Genomic DNA, 26094 nt, shown 5'->3' with positions numbered 1-26094 from the left:
GATTGCCACTGCAAATTGAGAGGATATTTTCATAGAACTATCCACACTGACTCCAAGATCTCTTTCTTGAGTGGTAACAACTAATTTAGACCCCATCATTGTATATGTATAGTTAGGATTATGTTTTCCAATGTGCATTACTTTGCATTTATCAACATTAAATTTCATCCACCATTTTGTTGCCCAGTCACCCAGTTTTCTAAGATCCTTTTGTAACTCTTCACAATTTGCTTTGGACTTAGCTATCTTGAGTGGTTTTTTATATCAGCTGCAAATTTTGCCACCTCATGGACAAGGCATGACTTGCATAATTTCTGCAATGATAAGTTTTGTTTTTTTTTTAAAATACATCGTAGTGACAGGTATTTCTAATGCAATAGTTTGTTCAACAGAAGGCTGGTTCTCTCTAAAGAGACAGTTTTAAAAAAAAACATTAAAAAAACCAAATGAGATTTATCTGTGTTGAGGAGATCCCAATAGCAGCAGCATGGTTAAGATTGAACTGAGTTTTGAAATTAAATGGCTTTAACCACCACTTTTGTTTTTGATAAAGACAAAAATGTTCATCACTGAATTTATACCATTTACTCTTGGGGTATGGATTTGACTATCTGAACAGTATGGAATTAATTCATTTCACATTTTTGGAGTTCAAAGCATTCCAAGAGAACCCCTTTTGAAAATTTTCCAAGGGCTGTCCGAATTTTCCGAGGACTGTCTGACTTTTGTCCAAATTCCCCCAGCTCCACCATGGAGAAAGTCAGAAAGCTGAAGGAACATATTTATAGATGTTCACAGCATCTTATGCATGAGCTAGTTTTGAAATAGATCCAATAAGGAATTCATACAGATTTTTCATGATAACTGTTTTGTATTTACATTATAGAAACTGATGATAAAAATATTCATCACAGCAGGAAGGTTTTACATATTTAATATATTATGGCCCATGTCCTGGATTATTTCTTGAGCAGAGAGCACTGGAAGCACCTCCACAAGGGAATCCCAAGTTCTATTATGTAGGCACCTTTACAAAAGTTTTACTCATTGAGAATATTAAGCATATATATGCACATATACACACAATTTATGTATCTCTACACACAAATATATGTGACCTCTTACACCTGTTTTAGAAAATACCACTGAGGAGTATTAATATAATATCTGAAAGGTGTTGACTTTACTGTACTAAAACCATATCCAGGGGTCAAGGATTCAAAGAAATTAGATGAGGAATAGAAGGTTAAATTAACTCCGATGTGTAAGGTGTGCAGAAGATTCTGTACTACTAGCAACCCACAGTAGGGTTGCATCATGTCTGGGCACTGGGGGCCTGTGCATTCTGCAGAGGGTGTCGTTGGGATTTATACATAGGTTATTAAAACATATCTAAAATAATATTACCTAGTATAATAATGCTATTAGTATGTGCCTCATGGCTAATTTATCTTAATATACTTAAACAATTCAAAAGACAAGAGCAACCCTAGTCAGGACTGCGGTGCAGTCAGTAATCTGTTCCACGCTTGTCTAATCTGAGCCAGGGCTTAGATGCACCCTGGTGTACTAACACACTGCAGAATATGGGGAGAATAGTTTTGGTGTTTCATTAACACGCAACCACATCTGGACCTTGTTCAAAATAAAAATTATTTAACTTACCAAACAGAATACCAAAGGGTTACATACATTTATTTTTTTCCATATAACAATTGATTAGTTTTGAAAAAATTCCCATTTTTAATATTTTTAATTCCACCTTTCATTTTAAAAAATCACTAAAAGGACAACCCACAAAAATACAATCTGTATCTGCTCTATATTTACAGATAACTGGTCACTACTAAGGCACAGCTTTAAAACTAACATTTTAATCTAGCAAGTCAAATATTTTGTGCATAATACAACACTGACAACACTGTATATTGCATTGTCATATTCCCTTCATGGAATTAAAAGAAGTGAGAAAAATGTTTTCCAGTGTGTGTGTTTTGTGTGCAGCCCTACTGAAAATAATGTTCTTACTGGGAAATTTTTCTTCACTTTGGTAATAGATGATATAAGCACTGCTCAGCAAAAGACCACATCAACTTAATATTGTAAGAATTTCAGCTTTCAGATGTAATACTGTCAAACTGCATGTTACGTATTTATGAAAAAAATGAAAGAATGCGACGTGGAGTTTTTGCGGAAGTAAAGTGTTTGAACTTAAAAAATTACACAAACTAAGTAGGCAAATGTCTAAGTGGATTTGCTAAAGGTTTAATCTACTTTTAAAATATTATGTAAAACTAAGCACACAAGTTCATATAAGACTTGATTTTCAAACCTAGGTCTTGCAAGCCCACGAGTGCTCAACTTTAAACAAGTAAGTAATCTCATGTCAATGGGACGACTCACAAGTATAAAAATAAGCAGAAGAGTGATTATTCCCAGGATCAGCGCTTTATGCTTCCATAGTTGTTTGATAAAGTTGAGCGTGCCTGAATTATACACACAAGTATCCAATATGTTCATAGACTTTGGGCACAACTTTGTTGCTTACAGCTCTGCGTTTGCAAACTGCATTGTCCTGCAATATTAAACACTGAAAGAGTTAGTTGCTATTTTATTTGCAGTGAAAGTTATTCCACTATACACCATTAAGTGGATATGGCTGAACCCCATACTGAGCAGTTAATTTTTGCTAATTGCAACAGGTCGTTTTATTACTGCTTCATCATCTAAGTCTTCAAAGCAATTACCTCTTAAAAATTCCCTTTGTGTGCAAATTTCTCATAAAACTGATTTTTTTTCCTCACCTCAGAAGATGTATACACAGAAAGTGTCAAAACTATTTCTCACCCCATTTTTGCATAAAAACCAACTACTGTAAATGGTTATTTTGATGCCTTCTGTTAAGAGCACTTGACACTGGTTTATGTCCATCTTAAAAGGCTTGTACACTGAACATAAATAAGACATTACAGTACAAGTAAGTCACAATATTTCCTAGGGGAATGCTTTTCAACAAATTAACGTTTGGAAACTTCATATTTCATTGCAGAAAAAGAGGCACTTTATGATTTCCTTCATTATATGAGATCCCTTCATCAATCCATAACAAGACATCTGAAAAGACACAGAAATAGTATTGCCAGATTTTTTGGACTTTCACAGTATGAGAACGCAATAGTTAGCTCTAGCCATTTATAACATGGACTCTTTGTTGAATATAACTTCTTTCAGAAATAGTTCATCTTGGAGTTTTAAATACTTCCATAGCTGACCATCACAAATCTAAATTAAACAAAAGAGATGCTATTACAGCTATTTCATGAATGTTGCTTAATTGCTGCATGCATAGTCATGTAAGTAATATGCTTCACATAATAAATGGCAACAGTGCTGTCTTGTCAAATTAGATTAGTTGTCCGTTTAATCAAACTGGTGGCCCAGAGCTCTAGTTTGATGAATGCCTTTCATTTTCTACCATAAATCTTTAGTCGATCTCAGTTTAAACTGATGCATATTGTAGGTGTATAGAATCTAAAAAGAAAAGTTTTATATAAATAAATGTCCTTTAGTGGCAGTATACTAAAAATAGCCCTTTGCTTTGAAAGAACCATTAAAATCAGTTTCAGCATTACAGGCAGCAGTTAAATATGACGACTGCAAAGGGTTAATATTGCAAGGTCCATTTTGGTCTTTCATTGCATCTGTTACAGTGAACTCGTTTCATTGTAAGCAGATCTAGGCTGCTTCATAAGGAGATAACAGGACTGGTCCACTTGCAAGTGGTTTGATTTTAGAACATTTCCTCAGATATCTATAGAAAAAAAATCTACATAAAGACTGATTCCTAGTACCATTATAGTGAGGAGATTTGACTATTGCAGGATCACCTGACAAAATTTGATAAGTGCCAACACAATATTTTATATGGAAATGAAAGAGAAAATAAATTCCCACAGGATAAGAAAACAGAACATGTAAAGTGCAGAAAGACCTCAATAATTATTTTAAGCGGTACCAGAAAATTCCATCTTGATAAAACCAAAAGTTATGCTCTCTGGCATCCCAGCTCTTCATTTTTCCTTCATTCAACAAAGTAAAAATTCAGTGCATACATTATAGTTATAGGTAATAAAATACTAAACAAAGAACCCTATATTATTATTATTATTGCAAATGCTGTCCAATCTACAAGAGTAAAACATAATCCACATTTGGTGTTCTGAAAAATGACAGACAAGTGTCTTCTCTCTCTTTTTTTTTTTTTGGCACAAGTACTTGTGCAGAAAAAATGCTTTGGTCCTTGATACCGAAACTCCCAAAGTGCAGAGGGTGGTGTGCAGTGAAAGCTGTCCACAGGATTGGCAAGTCCATCTTTACAATTCACTTTGTGAGCCACAATTTAGTGCTACCAGCGACCACTGACACTAGCAATGTCCGAGTGATACTGACGTGGCAGTCTTCCACTAGCTCCACCTTCCAGGAATGAGGCACGTACATTTGATGGATCAAATAGCTTTCTTCGGTTTTTATTCAGTTCTAGATGGAAAACAGCAGATTCGGATTTTAATATTTGGAGATGATTCAGGAGAAAAACTACTCTGAATAATGCGATTTCATTATTACATTAGAAGAGGGGAACCATAGCTCCAATTGAAAACTGCAAAGGGAGTTTAGAAAAGCAGACATTACCCAAGTTGGTATTTGGTCAGGACACTAAAAATGCCATGAAATTCTATCAATAATTATTGTTCAGGCTAAACACAGGGTACTAATTGTCATAATTTTCTGCAATTCTGAATTCAACGATGGTGCCATGCTAGTGCTTTGATGCAGAGGAGGGCCATATTTATTTCCGGGCAAGTTAAGTTTGAAATTAATCCTCTTATTTGAGGGGTTTCTAGGATTAAGCATAATGCCTGAAAAGATAATGTTTTGCCAAAATCTTTTGTATACAAATTCTAAACAAAAAGGCAAAACCATCCTAAAAATGATGAAATGATCCCAGCTGGAGTGCTTGAAAAAATCCTGTTCAAAGCCTGCAAATTCTTCACAAAAAGGAATGCATTATGTGCACATCACATACTGAGCAGCATTGTGCACAACATTATATAATCTGATGTGACAGACCATGATGTATACTAACTATAAATAACTGAAATTGGACATAATTATTTCCCCAGAGCACATTGGTCATTTTTTAACACATTACTAATGTTTTTATAATAAGGACCTGCCACCTCCAATAAAACATAGGCGTAGGGGCTGTTATTCAGATCTATGTGTAAACCTCTCAGTAGAGCAGAGATGGGCAAACTACGGCCCGTGGGACCCTCTTGCCTGGCCCCTGAGCTCCTGGCCCAGGAGACTAGTCCCCGGCCCCTCCCCTGCTGTCTCCCCTCCCCCACAGCCTCACCACTCCATGCCACCGGCTCAATGCTCGGGGCAGCGAGCTCCTGGGGCAGCGCAGCTGCAGAGCCTGGCCTGACCCGGTGCTCTGTGCTGCACGGTGCGTGGCTGGCTCCAGCCACTGGTGCTCCAGGGAGCTCGGTAAGGGGGAAGGGAGCAGTGGGGGTTGGATAGAGGGCAGGGAGTTCGGGGGGGGGGGGGGGAAACGGGACGTGGACAGGGGTCAGGGCGGTCAAAGGTGGGGAACAGTCCCGGGGTGGGGGGAGGAGTCAGGAAGGAAGGGGGTTTGGATGGGGCGGCGGGGGGGCAGTCAGCGACAGGGGTTTCCAGGACAGTCAAGGGACAGGGAGAAGGGGAGGTTGAATGGGGGCAGGGGTCCGGGGGGGGGGCAGTCAGGAAGGAGAGGAGGGGTTGGATGGGGTGGGGGGGGCAATCAGGGGCAGGAGTCTGGGGAGGGGCCATCAGGGAACGGGGGGTTTGGATGGGGCAGGGGTCTGGGGTGTGTGTGTGTGGGGGCGTGTCAGGAGGCAAGAATCATCGGACAGGGAGATCCGGCACAGGGGCTGGGACACACCTGGCTGTTTGGTGAGGCACAGCCTCCCTTAACCGGCCCTCCATACAATTTCCAAAACCCGATGCGGCCCTCAGGCCAAAAAGTTTGCCCGCCCCTGCAGTAGAGTCATCACTCATAGAAAGCACTTTTCCCAGTCCCTTGTTATAGTGAACAATTTTTTCCATTACAGGTATAATCTTCGCTGCCAGTGATTCAGACAGACTTTTGATGAGTTCTACTGTTCATCTGAATACATTACTCATTTACCCTCTTTAAACCATAATTTGAAATGCATTCATGAATGACATCAGCAAATTACGAAAAAAAAATCTGTCATGCTCCACAAAATATAAGAATAAAACTTACAATCTTGGATTTAAAAAGATTCACTGTAAGGAAAAACAGGAATCTCAAACATAATTCTATGCAATATATGAAATGAAATTTTATGCCATTCCAGTTCCTTGAACAAGGTCAAGTTGGTCATTGCTATCCTATTGTGTATCTTCAAAAGTGGTACTTTGATTTTCCTTTATTGTAGTAAGATATAAAAGAAATTTGAATTACAGCTGGCTGGAAGAAAATCCAGCAAACCATTTTTTCCCCCAGAATTTGTCCATTTGTTGAAATGGAAATGTTTCGCACAGATTGTTCAACTCAGCTGAAGTTCCAACAGACATTAGGACAGGCCTGTCAGGCAGGTTTCCATCGCATACCTGCCTGTTTACCTACCAGCTCACTTTCCTGGCTCCTCAGCAGCCAGCCTGGTGAGCTGATAGGGAATGAGAGCATGGAAGTCTTGGCTCTCAATCTTACTGTTGCTTGGTAGGCAGAGTTCCCAGGATCCCCAGGTTCAGGACAGTGTGCCAGATGGACTGTCTTGGAGTCAGTGTCCCCAAGCTCTATTCCCTTTTGCAGGGAATTTTGAAAATTTTCTTTGAACTCCTTTGCAAAATGGAATTGCCTTTGTCTGCCCACCTCTAAGTTTAATAGTACAATAGTAATAGTATTTAAATAGTAAAATAGTATTAAATAGAACAATACAACACTATGCAGCTGGAATCCCATTTGATGTTTGGAAGCTATACAGTCCTTACAGTCTCTCAAAATTTAAAAACTGCCTTTTTATTACGAGGAGTGGCTGGTAAGATGTGTTTTCTGTGGGTCAGATTCTCTGTCTGATACAGTTCCTTTGAGCTGCTCTAATGACTATTCAAACCAAAACAATTCAACTGACCACAGGGAAAAAGTACAGTATATTTTTAAATCATGACATTTATATAATCATGTATATGTTAAATGCTTTTTATTCACCTGAGATTGCAAGCAGCATTTTCCGTCTGGCACCAAAAGTAGTAATTCCTAGCTCTTTCAAATCTTGATCTGTGAGGGTAAGGAAGGTCTGAAGATCAATCTATGAACAAAAACAAAGCAAATTAAAATGGGTAATTCACACAACACACAAACCCACAATCTATAGGCAACCATTTTCTTCCTGTATTGAGAATTACTCCCCACAAAATATTAGCCATAAGTGTGGTGCCAGTAGCCTCTAAAAACAACGTTTCCTTTAACTTTTTTTTTTTTACATTTATTCTACAAACTCATTTTATTATGCCTATAACACCAACAATTACGAAATTCCAATCAATGACAGTTGGTTAACATTAAAATGGCAGAAAAATGAGGAAAAAATGGAAATAGGCATCAGAAGTGTCATATATATAGCAACCCTTGACTACACAGATACCTTCTTGTTTTAGTACTCTTATTTAAGACAAATAAAGAGACTAAAAAGTAAAGATATCATTTTTACAGAAGCATGTAAGATTATGTTGGTTAATGATACTTAATTGCACATTAAGAGTCTATTTTCCCAAATTACTGTAAATGTAAATGGGAATCTTAGATCTAATCATCGATCTCTATGGAAGGAAAGTTTATTTCAAACATAATTATTAATATTAACAGCAGTAACCATAACAGAATGTGTGCTAGCAGACCGTTGGTGAGTGCCCCCTTTAAGTGAATTCAAGGACGTGGCCTTTCACAACACACCTGGTGTGTGCACAAATATCCTTATTAACAAACACCATGCTTAATATGTTATTAATATGTCAAGGTAATTCAGTGGAAACCTGTTTAGTTAGGACTGAGTTATGGTTACTTAGTTACAAAGGACTGAGAATGGTCATTTCTAAATTCAAGGACTGAACAGCTTTGATAGAATTGTCAGTGAAAATACTGCAGCTAGGAGAGACCGCGATTTCACCCAGGAGATACACAAAGGGTTGTGAAATATACAGCAAAAACTAAGATGCCTCTTAAAAAGACTGACCTCTTGTTGTTGGAATACATCAGTGTATTTGCCCAAACCGAGTTTACTGAACAGCTCAGGCAGATCAGACCCCTTAAACAAACTGTTCAGGTTACAGCCATTGCTTCCGGTCAGCGAGGAAATGCAATCCATGTAATTACTGCTGCTGAGATAATGTTCAGCTGAAAGGCAAAAAGGATGTACACTTGACGTTTCAATCACTTGAAACAGCATGTTTTAATTAAATGTTTTAACTGCCAAATTACGTCAAATTCTATTGTTTAGTGGAATATTCCATTCAGTTGTTGAATAGAACAGCAATCTGTAGAAACCAGTTGAATTTCAAATGAACTTTTTGTTAATGAAACTCTAGTGGCTGTTTTCAGAATATACCTTATTATTATTGATTAGGACATGTAGGAGAATGAAAAGGACACAGGCTTCACCTTAATTAACTTTAATGGGGATGGGGCTCAGAGCTTAATATACATAAAGGCGGAGGGAGAATCATTTCTCTATTCCCCCCCTCCCCAGTCTATCGAATGCTGGAGAAGGCAACTGCACACGCACCTCCTCCCTGCCTCCACAGCCCCCTATACAAATGCAGGCAGCTCCTTTAGGTTTGACTGGGGATGGAATCCTGTGGCTTCTTCTGCTAAAGAAAGCCATGTGATCGAGCAACTACTCCACTTGTTTGTTTGTTTGTTAAAATAGTAGTTTTGGGAATATTTGGACTACCTGAATAAATATCACATCCCTCAAAACTACATTAAAAATCCATGAAGGTTGCTAAGTCAAGCACTCAAAACTCAGTAAATACCACAATTACAGTTGTACAAACTTAATGTGGTTCCCTTTGTGTACATGAATTATGACACAGTCTTTACATGCTAATATGCCGTTTTTTCTACTCCTGCCTCATTCAGTGCACAGACTGGTCAGCTTTTTAATATTTCTTTTTGCTCTCATTATTCAGCATGCGGTCCATGGCGTCCCATCCAAATCCTACATTGAATGTGGAATGATTAATTTCTACCTGGGCTTTTCTATGATGGTTTCATTGTACCATCTTAGTGCTTTACAGACATTACCCCATGAGATGAAGTGGTTATATTATCCTCATTTTACACACAAGAAACAGGCGATGAAGACCCGAAGTGTGAAATAATTTTGCGTGCCCAATTTGAGAAGCCTAATGCCTGATTTTTCAGCACAATTTTTAGTACTTTAAATGTTCAAAACACAGCTCTTCTCAACTTTAGCTGCTCCTGTGAGTGCTCAGCACTTCTGCAAATCAGAGCCTCAGGTGTCTCAAATTGGATACCCAGAAAATGAGAAAGACAAAATGGCCACATGCAGAAAATTGGGCAAGTCATGTAAACCAGAATTTTTACATTGCCACTTTGTTGCTCCCATTTTCTGGCTATCCAATTTCAGACACCTGAGATCTGATTTGCAGACATGCTGAGCACTCGAAACTGCAACTAAAGGGGATTGGAGCTGAGTTCTGAACATAACGTGTTATGAAAATTCCATCACGTGGAACTGTATTGACCCCCATATGGGTCATGAGCAGGGAGATCCACAGCATAGTCCTCTGCCACTTGAGCTGATATGAGTAACAGGAAGCAGTAGAAGGCTGTTATCTTCTATGTGGGCCTCCTACTAGAGGGCAATGAGACACATTGCAAGTGGCTTTCACAGCTATTTGCTAGATAGCAGAGGAATGATGAGACTCAAGAATCCTGTGTTCAGTTGTAAGTTCTGTAGGGAATATGTTAGTAATTATAGATCCTTCTGCCCAGGCCCTGCAGTACCTTCCTGGTTCTCTTCTGCTCTTACACCCTTAGCTATTGCTACTTCCACCTTACCTACTGCTTGTGTCCATGGCCCCCACTATCCTGTCTCTGCTTACAGGTTCTATCCCCTTCTCTGCACCAACTTGGCTCCTGCCTCTATTCATCCCCTATGCTCCTACCTCTTTTAGTCTCTCACTTCCCACAGCTCCTGAGGCAAACACCTGGCATGGAGAATTTCAGCCTGAACAATTTAAATTTGGCAAAGTTATAAACAATTGAAAACAAGGTCCATTAGTACCAGTGTTGCCTGTAACAAAGGAGCTGGAGTCACATGGTGCACACTGTAGCACATAGTAGTATAGCTCACAAGCAAAGTGTGCAATCACATCCCCTTGCATTACCATAGTTATTTTTATATGCCATTAATTTCACTGAGCTGTTATCTCCGGAGGCCACAGGCCCTGCCCCCAGGACTGATGTCAGAGTGAGGAGAGCGAGATTAAATGACTCCCACAGCTAGACTGGCTGCTGCCTCCTTAGGACTTACCTGACTATAAAAAGTAGAACGCTTTAGCGCTCAGTGCTTCTTTGTTCTCTTTTCTAAAATACATTAACAGTTCAGTAGATAAGGTAAAGTTGGAACCTTAGATAATTTTACTGGATAGGCCCAAGTTTTTGAAGAAGATTTGTACAATGTGTCAAAATTCTTCAATTCTATTAGTAAAAGTGAAGGATTAAAATTACATTTCAAGTTTGTAGATCTCAAACAGCACAATCCAGAACACACAGTTATTGTACCCTTTTTGTCACATATTGACCATAAAAGGCTTATCAGCCAAGTGTGGGGAAGAAAGGTTTTTTTTTTTTTTAATCAAAACAAAAAAGTACATTTTTGCAGATGTTTTAGGCTCTGAGAAAGAAGCTACTGCTTCTATGGACTGAGCAGCTTTTAGACTTTAAAGGCTACTGTCTTATTAAAGTTTAAGAAAGGATTAAAATGCATTTATTTTATAATTTTGATTACACTAGGACCTCCCTGTGTAAACAACTGACTTCAAGACACTAAGGGAGCTTGATACTGAAGATAAGCTATTAAGCTCATTTTTATTATGTTCACCGTAGAAATACCACATGCAGTAATTCATCACTGCGTTAACACCATGTCAATGATTAAAAATGCTAGGAAAGAGCAACAACATTTCCTTCTTTAAGTTAAACTATTTTTTCTAAAAACGTGCAATTCTTACTGAATGTATCTGGGATTTAGGCTTTTTAGCACGGATTAAGAAAAACCATAATACAAAAATAATTAAAACAAAGAACAGCAGAATATTTCTGTCCTCATCAACCCCACCCCGAAACATTAATGAAACTTATTATAAATCTAAATCTCCCATTCTTCACTTTCTTGCTCCACCCCTTCCTCTCTCCCGGCAAAAAAAAAAAAAAAGATCAATCTATTCATAAAAGACTGAGACTAGTTGCAAACTGCTTTTGGGTGTAAAACAATTTTCATAGAAAACTGGTTTAAAATCTGTTTAAAAAAAAATCTTTAAGATTTGCAGGCTGGATCCAAGGAAACAGGTGGCCAGTGTAACCTGCCAGGCCCTGCCAAATGTATTGGTGGCCCTACTTAAAAATCAATATAATTATGCCTTAAAATTCATCAAAGGATGGCAGCTGGAAGAAGTCATAACTTTTGTCAGGAAGCCTCCATCAGATTCAGCTAGTATTTTGCAGTATCTGGATAACACAGCAGAATCATGAGCATCCAAGGATGAGCTCTTTTAAACTCTGTTTTCACAGAAACTTTCACAGAAAAGAAGATAGCAAGGCGCTTAAAAAAAAAGTGGCTACACTGTATTATTTACCTTCAACGTTTTACATTTGAATTGCCCCCCCCCCCCTTTTTTTTTTAAACATTTTGTGTGGTATTATACAGATTTTTATTTACTTTGTACTTTTTCAAACATAAAATTTTTTTAACACAATTAAGTATTTTCAATTCCTTAAGGTAAATACTTAACATTAGTTTTAAAAATTCAGGACCCCAGAATTAAATCAAAATTTAATCTCCCAAATCCCATGATTATATTCCCTGATGAAATGCATTAACAAGATATTACTTACTTGATTTGTTTTGTTTCCGCTTGGGGCTGCCAATTGACGAGACAAATTCACTATGAGCTGAGGGACCGATACCATTACGATCTCTCCAGTTATCAGATTCACTACCACTTCCCAAATGTTCCCGACTGCTGGAACGTGAGAGAGACATTGATGAACCCTGCAAGAGACCACAAGGAAAATTACTGCAGAAACAGAAGTGTTTAGCTGTCAAATTGCAGTGTGTTTCTCTGAAGCAGCCCAGTTAAACACAACAGCTTTTCAACATTTTAAATATGCTGCCTGCAGTTAAATATGAACCAACTAATTATTACAATTTATGCATTTAGACAGAACTGCTGTTTTTGTAATAAGTTTAAGCAGAAGTTACTTTTTAAAAAACACTAGCTTCATATCAAAATGCTCTAAATTCTTAACCTTTTGTCACAAAAATTTTTCTGTGGTCTCTTCCTCTCACACAGCTATCTACCTAGCATCTCGAAGTAACATACAAGTAGCCCACATTACCTCAGTACTAATTGCAGTCTATACATTAAATTTGATTGTTTACATTAATAAGTCAGAAATTACCAACATTAACCATAAAAAGAAAAAGAGGACTTGTGGCACCTTAGAGACTAACACATTTATTTGAGCATAAGCTTTCGTGAGCTACAGCTCACTTCATCGGATGCATTCAGTGGAAAATACAGTGGGGAGATTGCATCCGATGAAGTGAGCTGCAGGTCACGAAAGCTTATGCTCAAATAAATTTGTTAGTCTCTAAGGTGCCACAAGTCCTCCTGTTCTTTTTGCGGATACAGACTAACACGGCTGCTACTCTGAAACCAACATTAACCAGACAGTAGAATCTGAGATGCTGCAGTTAATTCCTGTTTCAGTATCTGGAATTGGATGGTATAAGGGCTGGTAAAGGTTGACGTTTTTGTGTTTGTTTTGTTTTACAGCAGCCAGAGTATACATGGACTATGCATGGGGTGAAGCCTGACTGGGGAAAAGGATACATTTCCACAAAGCTCCAGATGAAACCTTCTCTCTTGAGTTTATCTGTTATAGAGCTTCTCAGACAATAAAGAGTGTGTTGAGTGAATGAGTTAATTGGAACTGTAGATGAGAACAAGACCAAAGTAAAGAGTACAAGTGACAAGTTACTATTGTGCAGTCTTACTCCTGTAAGCCTTCCAAACTAGCACTATTTTGCTTATTTCCACCAGCTTCACCAACCCTTTCTAACAAACAGCAGGAAGGATCACAGGAGTTTAATAGAGCTGTTCCTTAATACATTGAAAATGACAGAGGATAACTGCCATCACTGGAAAGAAAAGAAGAACTATTTTCCAGGTGGACAAATTAGGTTGGTGGACAGTATGGTGAATATGGAGTGAAAGAAGGGACAGAATCCAAGTCTGTTTTAAAAGAAAATAAAGGACTATCTACAATATGTCTGACCAAGGTGGTGATTACAAGTTGTGATACAATAAAACGTGAGCTAGCAATGCTGGGAAATAAAACACAAAGTAAAATATCACAGGGAGAAACAAATGTGTCCAGTGAGCTTAGTTTGCAAATGGATTTCCCAAACGTTAGCACTGGATATCAAGACAATTGCTATTTACTGAAGAGCAGTTCTTCAGCATATCCCTTCTGGGCCACATCAAGAATGAAAATGTAAGGGGTAAAGTGACCAGCAGTGCTTTCTGATATGAATAACAAAGTCTTGAAAACTGCCAAAGGGAAGCAGGGAATATATTACAAGAGATGTAGGATTTTTATTTTCCCCAGATGTTTGCATAACAGCACATACCAAAATGGGAACTGGAGTCATTGTAAAAATAAGAGTTTAGCAGTTGAAAGAGCTGAGGATGTGGTTTGTGCCTGGTCAGACTCCAAATGACTAAGGCCCAAAACCTTTTTCTTCTGGAATAATATCTCTGCTAATAAACTTGTAGAAACAGCGAGCGTATAATGGTTTGGAGAAAATGGGAAACAGCTTAACAAATATACAAAGACAAATCAGTCGGATAGCTGAGAAGTAACGTTAGCAGTATATTTTATCAGAAAATTGGCATTGAGTTTTGCTTTACATTTTTCTTCTTCTGTGTTTCTGGCTTACACATTCAATACTGCAAACCTACCACATATATGTGAAAGACATATGTTAACTTTATGCATGCCAAAGGGGAAGCTCCATGCCACACTTTTATTGTGGTTTAATATGTGTACTGCACCCAAAGTAGTATGGGAAGGTGCCTCCCAGGTCAGTCAAGGTCCCTGCCCAAGGAGCCCACCTACCTAGAATTTAGACCACATGAATGAGGGTGGAAATAAAGAAGAGGTAGGCTTTGGTAGGGCTGGACAGGGTTACAACAGCATAATGCAATGGAAAACAATGTCAGAATTACTACGAATAATGGAGTTTAACCAGAGCACAGGGCCTTCTCTGACTTTAGGCCTTCTAGTAAGCCCTCTGTGAAGTTAACAGCTGCTCTTTCCCAGCAGAGTCCCTAAGGGATGAAGTGCCACTCTCCTTGCACAGGAGTGAATCCCAGTGCAGCAACTCCCAGGGACAAAAGGAAGTTTGAACTGCACCCCCTGTACTCACAAACGTCACTCTACTGACCCGCAGCAAGCTATATTACAGTTTACTTTCATACTAAAGGAATGTTTTGTTTTTTTCCTCATGAAACATAGCAACCAACCTAGGCTAGATTTCAAAGAGTGGTGTAAGATACTGCTTCCCTTTACTGATGCATTGAACCAAATCATCCCACTCCTGTGTTGTTCTTAATTTGTTCCACAAGAGCAATTGTTGGGAACAGATTTTTTTAAAAACTGAAGATTAACAATGGAATTCCCATTATTCTATTCTATTGCCATTATTCCCAGCATTCCCAGATACAAGGAGCTTTTTGCTGGAAGAGATTATGCAGTATCTTCAAGCACTAATGCTGTTAAGAATCTTATTTACAAGATTGCCTTTTACAAACATATAAACATTGAAGTTTAAGAAATGCCTATGCAATTTACTGAAAACATATTTAAAATGTTCTGTAATTTTACATACTTCATACGTAGTGGTCATAGACGGCTTGTATGATACATGATTAGCTCTTCTTAGTTCCTTGATTGTTTCTGCAGGCATAGATTTGGAGAATCCTAGGCCACTCCATGTATTTGTTGGAGTTCTCACTTCTGTTACAACAGGCTTCTTTAACATAGCTTAAAAAATACAAAGAAAAAGACATTTATAAGCATTAAGCTCAGTGCATTGACAGATAAATGCCTCTTTCAGGCCAAATACTGACATTCTGGACACAAATGGATCACATTAGCCCACAGAACAGTACATTCTCAGCATCTCAGATCCCCAGTGGGGCCTGATTCCCACCCTTTCTTAAACCACTGTAAGACAGCAGTAAGTCTATTGAAGCTAGAGAGTAGTAAACACTGTGTGGAAGGAAGTGAAGAGAATCAGGTCCATGATGTTTAAAGAAAAAAGCAACCATTTTCCAAATGAGTTGCAATGTGCTTGTTAAAATTAGTCTGATACTAATTTATCCCCAAGGTTCTTACAAATACCAGAAGGTTTCAGATCTATAGTGTTACTAGCAGTCTATATACTCTAATAATGTAACTACCATATAACTTCTGAATTTGTACTAATAATATTCTATAAACTAGTATCAAAATATCCACAAAATACATTTGACAGAAATACATTGAGTTCATTGTACTTATGAACTTTTCATTGTAGCTAAAAACATATAAAAACTGCAAAACTGAACCTTAGAAAAATCATTTGACCAGTGTACTGACAAATAGATGCATGTTAGAAGTCACTGTTTCTTCGCATACCTTTGGTTGCTAATAGCTTCTTCTGTTCATAGTCAAATGCCTAAAAATTAAAGAGACACAAAATGTCTTAATTGCTGCTCTAAGTAAATGTCATTCCTGTGCACAGCTCTTTCTAAAAACAAAGATTCTGATCATGGTCCATGAATTCATCTAGGAAGAACGTTAAGCACCGCACAACAATGTAACAGTAGTCCAGTGAAAACCTGACATACATAAAACATTCATTCAAAACTAGCTAATTAGTACTGTAAATTATTCTCTCCCACTTTCATGTGAGTTGTAGCAGTATGTGAAGTCTGCATAGGTAGCGTTTTTACAAGGCATTACTTGAGATCTTTTTTTTGAATTGTCTGTTGACGAAGTATTTAAAACTCTAGAGGAAACAAGTCAGAATTATAATAGGAAAACAATAATTAAACAAGTACACTAAGTAGTAATTTTCTGCACAAAGTTCTCTGGACTATACCCTTTGCAGATTAGATTCTTTTCCATCTTCATTTTAAATTCTCTTATTCAGATAAATATCTTGATGTAGTACAGGAAAACATGTCATTATACTGCTCATTATAATGAGAGTAATAAAAATGTTTCTAATTTTTGGATGCTAATTCTTTAGTAAATTACGCTTGTTCTTTCCATTACAGAGCAGTAAATCTGTTCACACAAATATGCATTACAAAAGGCATTATTTTGCAGAGTCTGATTAGTAAAGGGATATCTGATGTTGTGCAGGGCTTTGGAATGATCCAAAGATATTTTTTCCCCTTGGAAGACTAGAACTTTGGTCATGGTAAAGGTGAACGCTTTGAATCCCAACCAGTGACTGACTGACTATTTGCCACAGAGGCCTATGTAAAGGGCTCATCTATAGAGAGAAATTTACCAGAAGAACTATACTGGTATGACGATATTGCTAACTTTATGCCAGTATAACCCCTGTGTGGACACAATTATTCTGGTATAAGAGAGGTTTTTTCCATTTTGCCTTATACCACTTTCAAAGTGAAATAAACTAAACTGGAAAAAGGCACTCTTATTCTGGAATAAGGGTGTCCACACAGGGAGTTACACGAGCATAACTATAACAGTATAATTATACCAATATAGGTCTGCTGATGACCCTGTGTAGACAAAACACACATACAATGACCCTGTGTAGACAAAAGCCAGAGGCAGGACTTCACTAACAGACATAAAGAAACAAATGCATGTTGACATGTCTTATGAAAAGTCTCAAGTAGCATTTCTATGAACAACATGTCTCTTCTCAAAGCCATAACATTTTTACATGTGTGTCCACACACATACAGCGAACAAGAGAGGTTTAGCTTAGATATTAGGAAAATCTTTCTAACTGTCAAGATAGTTAATTATTGGAACAGATTATCTTGTGAGGTTGTACAATCCCTGTAACTGGACATTTTAAAGAACAGGTTAGGCAAGCATCTGTAGAGATGGTCTACATATACTTAATTCTTACTCAGCAAGGGATATGTACTAGATGACCTCCTCTTCATGTCTCTTCCAGACCTACATTTCTATGAAATTAAGTTTATTCCCTGCTTATATTTGTATTACATTTATTCTTTTCTTTCATCAGAATTTTGAGAAGAATATTCAGGAGATTTTTGTGTTTGAATAGCAGGTTTTGTTGCTCTCTAATACTTCCTTTGGAGTGCATATACAAGAATGTGATTGGATAAATCCAATTAGATAGGAAAGTTCTATAAAAGTCACAAATGTATTTGATTGCCTACTTGAGAAGGCTGAATAATTCTCTCCATCAAATCATGTCACAAAATATCTAAAATCCACACAGCCAAAAAAGCCTAGAAACCTCCACAAAGAAAGTCTAAAGAACATTTTATACACATATGGTTTTTTGCTATTACCAGGCAATGCCTCTTATAATGAACTGGTAACTGGATTCAGCCTAAAAGAACTGAGAGAAGGGTTGGAGAGAAGAAAGATAACTTCAACTTCTGCATCTTCTCATATTCCTAGATACAGTTTAATTTGTCTTTATCTAACATTAGATGTAAGCTCATATTTATGCTTTACATTATCAGTTTGAAAATGCACCATGCTGTGGGAGGAAATTGAAGGGGGTAACACTGTTCAATGCTTTTGTCTACAATCCAAACATTGACAAAGTCATGTAGCCAGCCAAGCCAGTCACTTCATTGCATTGGACATTTATCAATGGTAACAATGCACTAGATTTGGGTGTATCAATAGGTACCTGCATATTTACATATGACGACTGTGGAACAAGGCGCACTCTTTCAGAATTCTGTTGGGCAGCTGCTGCCCTCTCCGCTGCTCGTTCGCTACCAGGAGCCTTTTTATCAGCAACGGGACTTTCAGAAGCACTCAGCTCAGAATCAGAAAGCAATCTCTCTGTGGTGCTGGAAAAGTAAAGGCAGTTGTTCTTCAGAATTATCTGTAATGGTTTCAATCACTACTCTTTGTTTTAAACAGTGAGCATTCAGTGCAATGAAAAAATGAACTACTCTCGCTAGAAAGTTGATAGTAAATCTGAAGAAAAACCAGTACACAAACATTACATTTTTAAGAAACATTTTCTAAGGCATCAACTGTTCTTTTCAGACACACGTGTTGCTGTGTTAACTAAAGATAATGTGTCTTCACGCTCACTTCTTTATTTTCCATGGCTACATGTTTTTCTGGGATTTCATTAATAGTTTCCCCAGCAGATTCCATTTTTTCTCCAATTCAGATATTTTTGTTGATCTAGTTTACCCTCAGTAGAATCAAAATTAAACTTGAAATTCCCTGAATTGCCAAAAAGAGAGAGTTTCAAGTGAAGCCTTAGAAAATGCTCCAAGTTCCCCCTTCTCCCTAGAAAACCGAAATGCCTTGCAGCTTATGGTCAATAAAGTGAATTGTGATTGGAAGTAAGGCAAGGGAAAACCACCTCTTTATAACTTCAGTCCCACTTACTTACAAAAGCATCTGGTATTATCAACTTTTCTCTACAAACTTCAGCTATAGTCTTCCGCTTACTTTGAGGAACAGAAAAGCAATTGTACTTTAGATTTCTAAAGAATGCCTAATAAGAAAAGTACCCCAGATAGACTGCCTGGATTCTGAATACTAAAACAAACATTTATATTTAAAATTAGTAAGTCTAGATACTTGAATTTGATCAGCAGGAATTGTCCAGGAAGTTCCAAAGCTGTGTAACTAGAATGAGATATATATACTGAGACTACTGGGTGGAGGCAACTATCATTATAAACCAAAATAAATAAGCTGAGAAAATTAAAATTTAGGATGAATGAGGGAATTATTTCGAGGGCTGTCAAGTGATTTAAAAAATTTATCGCAATGAATCGCACTGTTAAACAATAATAGATATCATTTACTTAAATATTTTGGATGTTTTCTACATTGTCAAAATATATTGATTTCAATTACAATACAGAATACAAAGTGTACGGTGCTCACTTCATATTTATTTTTATTACAAATATTTGCACTGTAAAAAACAAAATAGTATTTTTCAATTCACCTTATACAAGTACTGTAGTGCAATCTCTTTATCATGAAAGTTGAACTTACAAATGTAGAATTATGTACAAAAAACCCTGCATTAAAAAAATAAAACAATGTAAAACTTTAGAGCATACAAGTCCAATCAGTCCTACTTCTTGTTCAGCCAATCTCACTGACTAACAACTTTGGTTACAATTAGCAGGAGATAATGCTGCCCGCTTCTTGTTTACAATGTCACCTAAAAGGGAGAAAGGGCACTTGCATGGCACTGTTGTAGCCGGGATCGCAAGATATTTACATGCCAGATGCGCTAAAGATTCATATATCCCTTGATGCTTCAACCACCATTCCAGAAGACATGCGTCCATGCTGATGACAGGTTCTGCTCGATAACGATCCAAAGCAGTGTGGACTGACGCATGTTCATTTTCATCATCTGAATCAGATGCCACCAGCAGAAGGTTGCTTTTCTTTTTCGGTGGTTTGGGTTTTGTAGTTTCCGCACCAGAGTGTTGCTCTTTTAAGACTTCGTAAAGCATGCTCCACACCTCTCCCATCTCAGATTTTGAAAAGCACTTCAGATTCTTAAATCTTGGGATGAGTGCTCTAGCTATCTTTAGAAATTTCACATTGATATCTTTTTTGCATTTTGTCAAATTTACAGTGAAAATGTTCTTAAAACGAACAACATGTGCTGGGTCATCATCCGAGACTGCTATAACAGGAAATATATGGCAGAATGCATGTAAAACACAGCAGGAGACTTACAATTCTCCCCTGAGGAGTTCAGTCACAACTTTTATTAATGCATTATTTTTTTAACGAGCGTCATCAGAATGGAAGCATGTCCTCTGGAACAATGGCTGAAGCATGAAGAGGCAAAAAATCTTTAATGCATTGGACATGTAAATATCTTGCAATGCCAGCTACAACATGTCCATGTGAACACTTTCAAGTGACATTGTTCTCACTTTCAGGTGACATTGTAATTAAGAAGTGGGCAGCATTATCTCCCATAAATTTAAACAAACTTGTTTCTCTTACCAAGTGGTTGAAAAAGAAGTAGGACTGAGTGGACTTGTAGGCTCTAAAGCAGTGCTTCTCAAGCTATCTGATGTGGGGGACCAGTAATTTTTTTTCCCCAATGGGCGGGCAGACCGGCAGCCGTTGGCTCGCGGACTGGCACCAGTCCGCGGACCACCACTTTGAGTAGCACTGCAAAAAAGTTTTACATTGCTTTGTTTTTGAGTGCAGTGATGTAACAAAAAAATACCCACCTACATTTGTAAGTTGCACTTTCACGATAAAGAGATTGCACTACAGTACTTATATGAGGTGAACTGAAAAATACTGTTTCTTTTGTTTATCATTTTTACAGTGCAAGTATTTGTAATAAAAAATAATACAAAATGAGCACTGTATACTTTATATTCTGTGTTGTAATTGAAATCAATATAATTTGAAAAGCAGAAAAACATCCAAAAATATTTAATAAATTTCTATTGGTATTCTATTGTTTAACAGTGCGATTAATCGCGATTAATTTTTTTGAGTCAATCGCGTGAGTTAACTGCGATTAATCGGCAGCCCTAATTATTTCCTAACAGTGAAGTCTATTATGACAAGATTCTAAAGAAAAGTGGTTGAAAACCCATTTAAGTAATTTAAAAATACATTGGAGAAAACACTAAACAATATATGGGTACTAAGGAATATTCCTGCATTGGAAAAATTATTCAAAAGGTTTTTTCCATTGCTAATTTTCTGTTTTTAAACTTTGTCTTTATTCAAGCTTTGAAAATGTAACAGTATTTCCAGAGGATTATTTTTCACTAAGAAAACAAATCTCAAGCACTGTATTTGTCACAGCAAATTAAAGTCAGCTATGAAAATCTATTGGTATTACAAAACACACACAAAATATTACAGAACTAAATGTACAAAAAGCTCCTCAGAGAAGCCAGCCTTGGAGAAAGCAAGGACTTCTGGTAGGCAGATGGAGAGGGAGGAATTCTTAGATGTCAAAAATGTTTACAATATTAACAACTTAAAGGGACTGTTATAAAACAAATAGTTTATTAAATTAAATATGGTTAAAAATTATTCTCCAATATTCATCAATGAATGAACCACCCATCTCACCCCAAAGAACATGCTAAATATTATAGTCCATCTCTAAATTCTATGATTCTATACTCGTGAATGTAACATACTGTAAGTGAGAGTTTTTGGTTCCTTGCAGTAATTCTACTGTTTGCCTCTTAGTACAGGACTGTTTGGAAGAACTCATCATTTGCTTCAGATCACTGGCATTTGCTGAATGTGATGGACTTCTTGGCATGCCCACTTCTACAAAAGCATCATTGCAGCCTACAAGACCAAGAAAAAAGAGCTGTAAAATAAAACCCTTTCATATACCAATACCATTGCTGTACAGTATATTTAGACAATCAGTAGCAATAATTTGCATAGAATTAAAACTATTTCACATGTAAAGGCATATAAAGGGTTAGCATTTAAAGATGTACTAATGTTCTCAAAGTTAGAAAGCACACAACTATACTTCATATATGCATAAAGAATTAGGAGCATACATTCACATAGTATGTATACTATAAAACTAAGGGATATCTTTTCAAGTTACCTAAGGTTGAAAGTCACTAGTGATTTTGGATGACTTCAGTTTCTGGGACCAGTCTGAAACACCTTAAGGGGAATGATTTTCAGAAGCTGGATACTCACCACTTTCTAAAAATCCAGAAGCTTTTAAGGTATTTTGAGCTGGGCAATCAAAAACTGAGGCATCCAAAAATCACCAGTTACTATTTAAAATCTTAGCCCAAATGTCAAGTTGAAAATTTCTCCACTGGAAACTAGTACTGCTTTTGCAATGAACAACACACAAATATCTTGGGTTTAAATTCTCACTACTCAAATATTTTTCTTTTTTACTGGTGTATATACATTTTAAGTCAAGTCATTAGGATGACCATGAACCTAACAAAAGAGAACAGACTAGCTTTGCGTGACCTCAGTATTCACTGGAGAGAAATGTAGCCTGTCGCCACAATCTTGTTTAATAGCTTTTTTTTAAAGAGTGGATTTTTTTTTTAAAATGGAAAGTTACTAAATTAATTTAGTAAGAACTAAACAACTAAATTAATCAATTAAATCACTGAAACAGAAACAGCCAACTGGCCAGGATCTCTTGGGTCATCAAGTCCAGTCTCTGTCCTCCACCACTATCACAAGTAACCCTGCCCTATAATCCTTGTCATGAATTTATCAAACTCCACCTTAACACTAATTAGGTTGTTCACCCCCCTACTACTATTGGAATTCTGTTCCAGAACCTCACTCCACTGATGGTTAGAAACTTCTTAATTTCTAGCCTAAATTTATTTATGGCCAGTTTATACATATTTATTCTTGTGCCAATATTTTCCATTAGCTGAAATAGCTATTCTCCCTTCCTAATGTTGCCCTCTTGAAGTATTTGAAAGGGAAGTCATATCCTCTGCCAGCCTTTGCTTTGCTAGGCTAAACAAGACAAGCTCTTTTATTCTCCTCTCTTAAGGTAGGCTCTCCACTCCCCGATCATCCCAGCAGCCCTGCACGTGTTCCAGTCTGAACTTATCCTTCTTGAACAGGCTTGACTGGAATTGTATGCAGCATTTCAAATGAGGTTTCACCAGACCCTCACACACAAAAAGTTCCATGATTCAATGTCTGTTAGGCCTAATCTACAGAACAGTTTTAGTAACGGTAGAACTATGTAGGTTAAGGGGGTGAGTTTTTAACTGCTATGGTTATATCTGTGCATGGATGCACTTATACTACTACAAATGTGCTTACACTGACAGAGCTTACTCCCCTTCCCACATGGGAATAAACTATATATAGTGTAAGCCAATTTATACCAGTCTAGCTGCATCCACACTAGCTTTAACTACCAGTATAGTTAAAGTTGTGCAACTATTATGTGCAGACAATACGTAATCCATTGGACAACATGTATTTGGGGAGGGGGCATGCTTTCCTCCAATGTCGCTGAGAATAAAATGCCGGCTCAAAAATTAATCTTATCTTTCACAATTTGTCTGTAAAATGCACAAACACTGTCAAACTAATACCATTACCAGCCAGAAGAACACAGGTCAAATGCCAAAACTTACCTTCCGCTGTATCTGACTTGGTGGTCACTTGTTCTGAGGTGCTATGACTATTTGTCTGCCTTGATGAATCACTGTGGTTTGTGCTCAACACATTTTCTCCTAGTGTTGAGGCAGATAGTGCAGCATACTTGATATTTGATGTCTGAAATTATGAGAAGAACATGTTTAAATAAATCTTGGTTTCTGATTTATTTAAGGCAGGCGGAAGATTCTTATTTGGATCTAGGTGGGATAATTTGGCTTAATGTTTTTCAAGTTACATTTTATGAGCATTTTAATTACAATTTGAAATAAATGATCTTAAAGAGTCACAATGGCTGAAAGCAAAGTTTTTTTCCTAGAGTTTTTTCAGAGGAAGCTCATTGCAAACCGAGATCATCTTGTCCAGACCGAACATCACGCCACTTACCTTTACATGACCGTTTAAAGAAGGTGAACCCTTTTTGTTCTCAGATTGCATGCCATTGACATGAATGTCAACGGGAGTCAAGCCAGGGGGGGGAGATGGAGTGTTCTGACTATAATTAGGCACTCCAGATAGTAGAATACTAGTTAAAGCGGCTTGGGCAGTAGATGGTATCATCAGATGTGGTATAGCAGAAAAACCTGTAACAAAAATGAAGCCATATTCTGGTTCACTGACAAATTGAGTATATCAGGCTGAATAAAAGCTGAATTTTATATAAAACCTTTGAATTACAATTATGTTGAAAATGACCAACCAAACCCAATTACTTAATGCACGATCCAACACTTTGGATAAGACGTTTTCCCCATTTTTTTTTTTAAAAAACCTACAAAGTTGCATGTGACATTATAAAAACACAATTATGTTAGTTTAAAAATCTTCATAGTATTTGGATATTTATGCATTTATAAGAAAATAGAAGAAAAGAATTATTCAGTGTAAGAGACTTTAAAGAATGAATGGGTCTGTCTTTTTCGGTTTTCTTTCTAGTGACAAATTAAGAACTAATTTCATTTCTATTTAACTTCTACTGACCTGTGGCACTTGTGTTGGCAAGAGATGTTGCCCATAACGTAGGGCTGGGTGTGCCCGAACTTGGGCTCTGCAGAGGACTAACAGAACTGTTAAGGGCATTCAAGAGAGAGTTTGGAGCAGTAGAGGTGTTGACAGATAAGGCAGTAGGACCTAAAAGACCTGTCAAAACAATTATATCCATTAGGCATTTGTTTATATAGGAATTGTAAAGAACATTTTTTAAAGGTTATATTAAGTGTTGGTGTTGATTTTCAAAATACTTAAAAAGATTATAGTGCTATTTCTGCTGAGAGAGCATACACACAAATTAGGACAGGGATTTTTGAAGTGCGCACATGCAAATAGGGCAAGGGGAATCACCAAAACCCAGTGGCTGCTAGGACCTGCAGGAGTAATCTAAACAAAAGGAAGGCAAATGTCTGCTCCTTCTATCAATTTGGCTCCCACCACTACAGTACTTAAGTGCCTCTGCCTGCTGCTGCTGCTCATACAGCCACCAAAAGCAGCTTCTCACTCTTTCCTTTCATGTCTCTCCACTGTTTCTGGGAAGCATTGCTTAAGGGTGATGAGGAGGTAAGGGTGATGAGGAAGTAACAGCTACTTTACAGCTTTCCTCACAGCCAGCTCTTCACTTTCTTTAAGCTGTGCCTTCCTTGGAACACAGGGTGGTGCAAACGTGGAGGAGGAAGGAGAGAGGAAGGGGCATATCCATGCTGCCTCCCTCCATCAACAAACCTCATCACCCCTAAAAAAACATAACCCCATCCAACATCCACAATTTATCCACAAAACTCCCCACATTTTGTAAATTTGTAAAAGGCTGGTATCATGAATGAGGAGCATGGTATCAAAATGTAAACAGATGGCACAAGCCAAGACTCCAAGACACAAGCATGGATTCTAGGATGCAACCATAAAGGATTGCTGGATTGTGAGCCAAAAGAAAATAAGACTTGTTTGACCCCTTTCCTGTCAGTGATGGTCATGCATGGAGAAGGTTTGAGAACCCAAGTATGGTGGAAAAAAAACATAATACATAAGCTTATACATATTTTTGTGAACAAAGAGATCAAGGAGTTATAGCTTTTAAACACAAAAAGCTAATTTTCCTGGATTATTTATGGCACAATAATTCTCTTCTAGAAAGAGATGGAAAATATAAACACTCCTGGCTTAGGTTTTATACTGACAGACAAGTGCCGACAACATATGAGTGAAGAAATAGTTGTTTGCAGTGTTGTTGTAGCCGTGTCAGTCCCAGCATATTAGAGACATACAGTGGGTGAGGTAATATCTTGTATTGGACCAAGTGAAGTTGGTAACATAAAAGATATTACCTC

The 26094-nt window shown here is 37.5% G+C and overlaps 1 protein-coding gene across 1 annotated transcript in view; it reads right to left on the bottom strand.

Annotated features, from left to right (window-relative positions):
* Window positions 1-851: 851 nt before the first annotated feature.
* Window positions 852-26094, bottom strand: part of BICC1 (BicC family RNA binding protein 1) — a 226618-nt gene continuing 201375 nt past the window's right edge. Inside the window, exons 11-21 of the mRNA XM_037904912.2 lie at window positions 24755-24913; window positions 24161-24357; window positions 23752-23893; window positions 21790-21946; window positions 18300-18465; window positions 16058-16097; window positions 15267-15421; window positions 12206-12362; window positions 8298-8458; window positions 7274-7373; window positions 852-4536 (exon numbers count right to left, since the gene is read on the bottom strand). Of these exons, the coding sequence (XP_037760840.1) occupies window positions 4406-4536; window positions 7274-7373; window positions 8298-8458; window positions 12206-12362; window positions 15267-15421; window positions 16058-16097; window positions 18300-18465; window positions 21790-21946; window positions 23752-23893; window positions 24161-24357; window positions 24755-24913 (1565 nt within the window). The 3' untranslated portion in view covers window positions 852-4405. The remainder of the gene's footprint in view (window positions 4537-7273; window positions 7374-8297; window positions 8459-12205; window positions 12363-15266; window positions 15422-16057; window positions 16098-18299; window positions 18466-21789; window positions 21947-23751; window positions 23894-24160; window positions 24358-24754; window positions 24914-26094) is intronic.

This window comes from Chelonia mydas, chromosome 7 (genome assembly GCF_015237465.2).
Source record: "Chelonia mydas isolate rCheMyd1 chromosome 7, rCheMyd1.pri.v2, whole genome shotgun sequence".
NCBI lineage: Eukaryota > Metazoa > Chordata > Testudines > Cheloniidae > Chelonia > Chelonia mydas.
This window is presented reverse-complemented; position numbering and strand designations above follow the sequence as displayed.